Source organism: Pundamilia nyererei, unplaced genomic scaffold, assembly GCF_000239375.1.
Source record: "Pundamilia nyererei isolate P.nyererei 1_Seehausen unplaced genomic scaffold, PunNye1.0 scaffold00461, whole genome shotgun sequence".
NCBI lineage: Eukaryota > Metazoa > Chordata > Actinopteri > Cichliformes > Cichlidae > Pundamilia > Pundamilia nyererei.
The window spans coordinates 70774-73592 of NW_005187862.1; the positions used below are offsets into that span (position 1 = coordinate 70774).

General features: G+C 39.2%; 1 protein-coding gene across 1 annotated transcript; it reads right to left on the minus strand.

Annotated features, from left to right (window-relative positions):
- Positions 1-277: 277 nt before the first annotated feature.
- Positions 278-1778, minus strand: LOC102204576 (alpha-2,8-sialyltransferase 8E-like). The gene is given in 4 exon segments (XM_013916092.1): positions 278-755; positions 835-927; positions 1009-1121; positions 1728-1778. Coding segments are annotated over 4 exon segments (735 nt in total).
- Positions 1779-2819: the final 1041 nt, after the last annotated feature.

Genomic DNA, 2819 nt, shown 5'->3' on the forward strand with positions numbered 1-2819 from the left:
TTTTTCAAACTAAGCATGCCTCCATAGTATTAATCTTTCGAATTATGCAGCTGCACACATTCATCTTAGCGTGTTTTTCAGTGTCTGTGGACACAGGGTATAGATTTTCTTTTAAACTTCTATGGCTGATTGCTTTGCTCCTACATTGTTCTTCAATTTATTGCTATTATGTCAGTTTTATCAAAGAAAAAGAAGTAAATATTACATATATTGTGAGCATGTCTTGGCCTCTCAGTTGGATACTTGAACATATTCTTTTGTTATTGCAAAATTCAAACTAGACCTGATCTGATTTACAGTCTCCAAGGTGAAGCTTGAGCACGCCCTTATTATGCAGCTCCACCAAGTGGGAAAACTCATTTGGCATTGCATGGACTTTCCTATCATAGGGTACATTATCATAGTAGTGGTTAGTCAGGGGAAAGAGTTTATCTGGGTGATTACTAAATGGCCAGAATCCATACAAATGCACCGTTTCACAAAATTCCAGTGCCAGGGTAGTCAGATATAATCCAGTGCTAGGTCGATGTTCCTTTAACCCCAGAGATTCCCAGAATTTGACCAGTCTTTCGAGATACCTAGGGTTTATGAAGATTGGTTGGATAGGGATATCCATGTCCTCAATGGCATACACAGCCCGCTGACACGCTGGGCGAGTACCACCATAGGAGAAGCAAGGAAAGAGAAGCAGGGAGTTGCCATACTGTTGGAGACTGTCTGCAAACGCCCGGCGACGTCCCGTCAGTGACCCATACCTGCAAATTAATGCATGACTTAAAGCAACAAGACATAAACTAACAAGTCGGTTCAATTTCGGGTTCATTAATTGCTCACTTTTGCATGAAGATGCTTGGGTTTGCTGTCACAAGGTTAGTCTTCCTGCCGACATCATTGTGAAATTCATTTTCCAGAGGAGGAAGGTTGCACCTGAAATAACATGAAATATTACTTACAGAGAGAAGAGTCCTCATCACGATTTCCATTCCTTACATTGAACATCTTTCTCACCTAATAACAAAATCAGCTGAATCAATCATTTTTCCACAGCCGCTGTTTGTTAGAATCCCACTGCTCCCAACAATTGAACAAGTGTCCCATCTCTTTTTTGAGAAAGGATTCTCCTGGAAGTGACATCAGCAGATTATAAATAACAAAGAGCAACATTTACAGTGCTTGTAACATACAGTGTGTGAAAGACAACTACTCATTGTATTTAGGAACTGATGTGATTTAATCCTTTAAGGGTGATGACAAAACGTAGTCATATCATGTTTTCCTGAGTGACGATGCCATTGTTGGATTCATTGCAATTGATGCTCAGCTGTAATCTTGATAAATTAAATACAAGTGAGAAAAAAAATAAAAGAAAGCATAAAAAGTGTCAGATTAGTTTTGGTGTTGAGATGAAAGATTTGCAAGACAGTAAAAACTTAAGGCGTGGAAAAATCAGAGACAGATAAAGTTCACAACAGTCCATAACAGTGATTTTATGAGAAACCAAACGCAGACAAAAGGAGACAAAACTGAGATTAAGTCAGAGTATTTTTTATTAAGGCATATTTACAAAACTAGGAAAAACAAAGATAACAAAACTAAACTGAGGAACATTTAAATTAGGTATTTAAATAAATAAACGCAAACCCTTGAAGGGTAGGAAGAAACCTTGCTATATCGTGGAAACAAGAAAACATGAGGAGGTAGTCACTGGAGGAAAACTGGAGGAACACAGGAGGAAATGAAGCTGAAAATATTTTTCAACTTATCTTTGCTAACAGCATGACTCAGATATTCTAGGATCTGGATATAATAGTTCCAGCCAATTCAAGAAGTCAAGATAGATTCTTTAAATTTAGGCAGTCCTTCAAAGTAGCAAATGATCCTAATGTCTCTGATCCGGGTAAACAAATGATGCCCTCTGGAAAGTGAGAGCTCTCTTAAATGTGACAAGACGGACTCAGTCTGCCGAGACCATGGAACAAGGACTGTCTTCATACATCTGTACCAAATCACAACTTCTGAGTGGTCTGTTCATCTGGACGTAGCGCTTTTAGTGGGAGAAATGCTTCGTCAGTCATCCAAGTGGCTTCTTCTGTCTCAGCTGACTGCAGGTTGTCCCGTTTTCATTGTTCATTCAGTGGTGCTAGTTTCAGTCATTGTGCAAATGTGCTGTTTATAGATTGGGGAAACCTGCAGTCAGCTGAGACTCAAGGAGTCGCTTGGATGAGTGACGAAACATTTCTTCCAATGCAAACACTACGTGAACAGAATTACTTACCTGGATGACTGAGCATGCATCAAGACATATCACTTCTTATCCTTAATGAATGTTGCGTGTTCTCATTTTGCCCTTGCTCAAGCTTCCCAGAAGCTGGTTTGTCCTCCTCTGAGCATTCACGTTCCTGCTCTACTTTCTGGCCCTCCTCTACCTCATCTCTGCTTCCGCTAAAGAGGGCTTGTTCAGATTAAATAGAACAAGAAACCAAAACATTAAAATATGTTAAAAACACGCATAGTAGTTTGGACCCGGAAGCAGAGTTCATACGTCATCAATTGAAGGTTGGGTATCCCACCTGCTGTGAATGTTTTAATGCAGTACAGTTATTATTAACATCGCTTGTTACATCCTGTTTATGACAGTTAAAATAAATAACATTCATATAAGAGATAAAATTGTCTTGTGTAAACTGTATGTGGTGTTAAATAGGCCTATACAAGTGTACTTTAATGTCGGTCATAAGGGTGGTACTTAAAGAGCCATATATTTTATGAGGTGCTCTGAGGAGCTTGGAAAGGAAAGCGTCTGGACTTCTTTAAGTTGC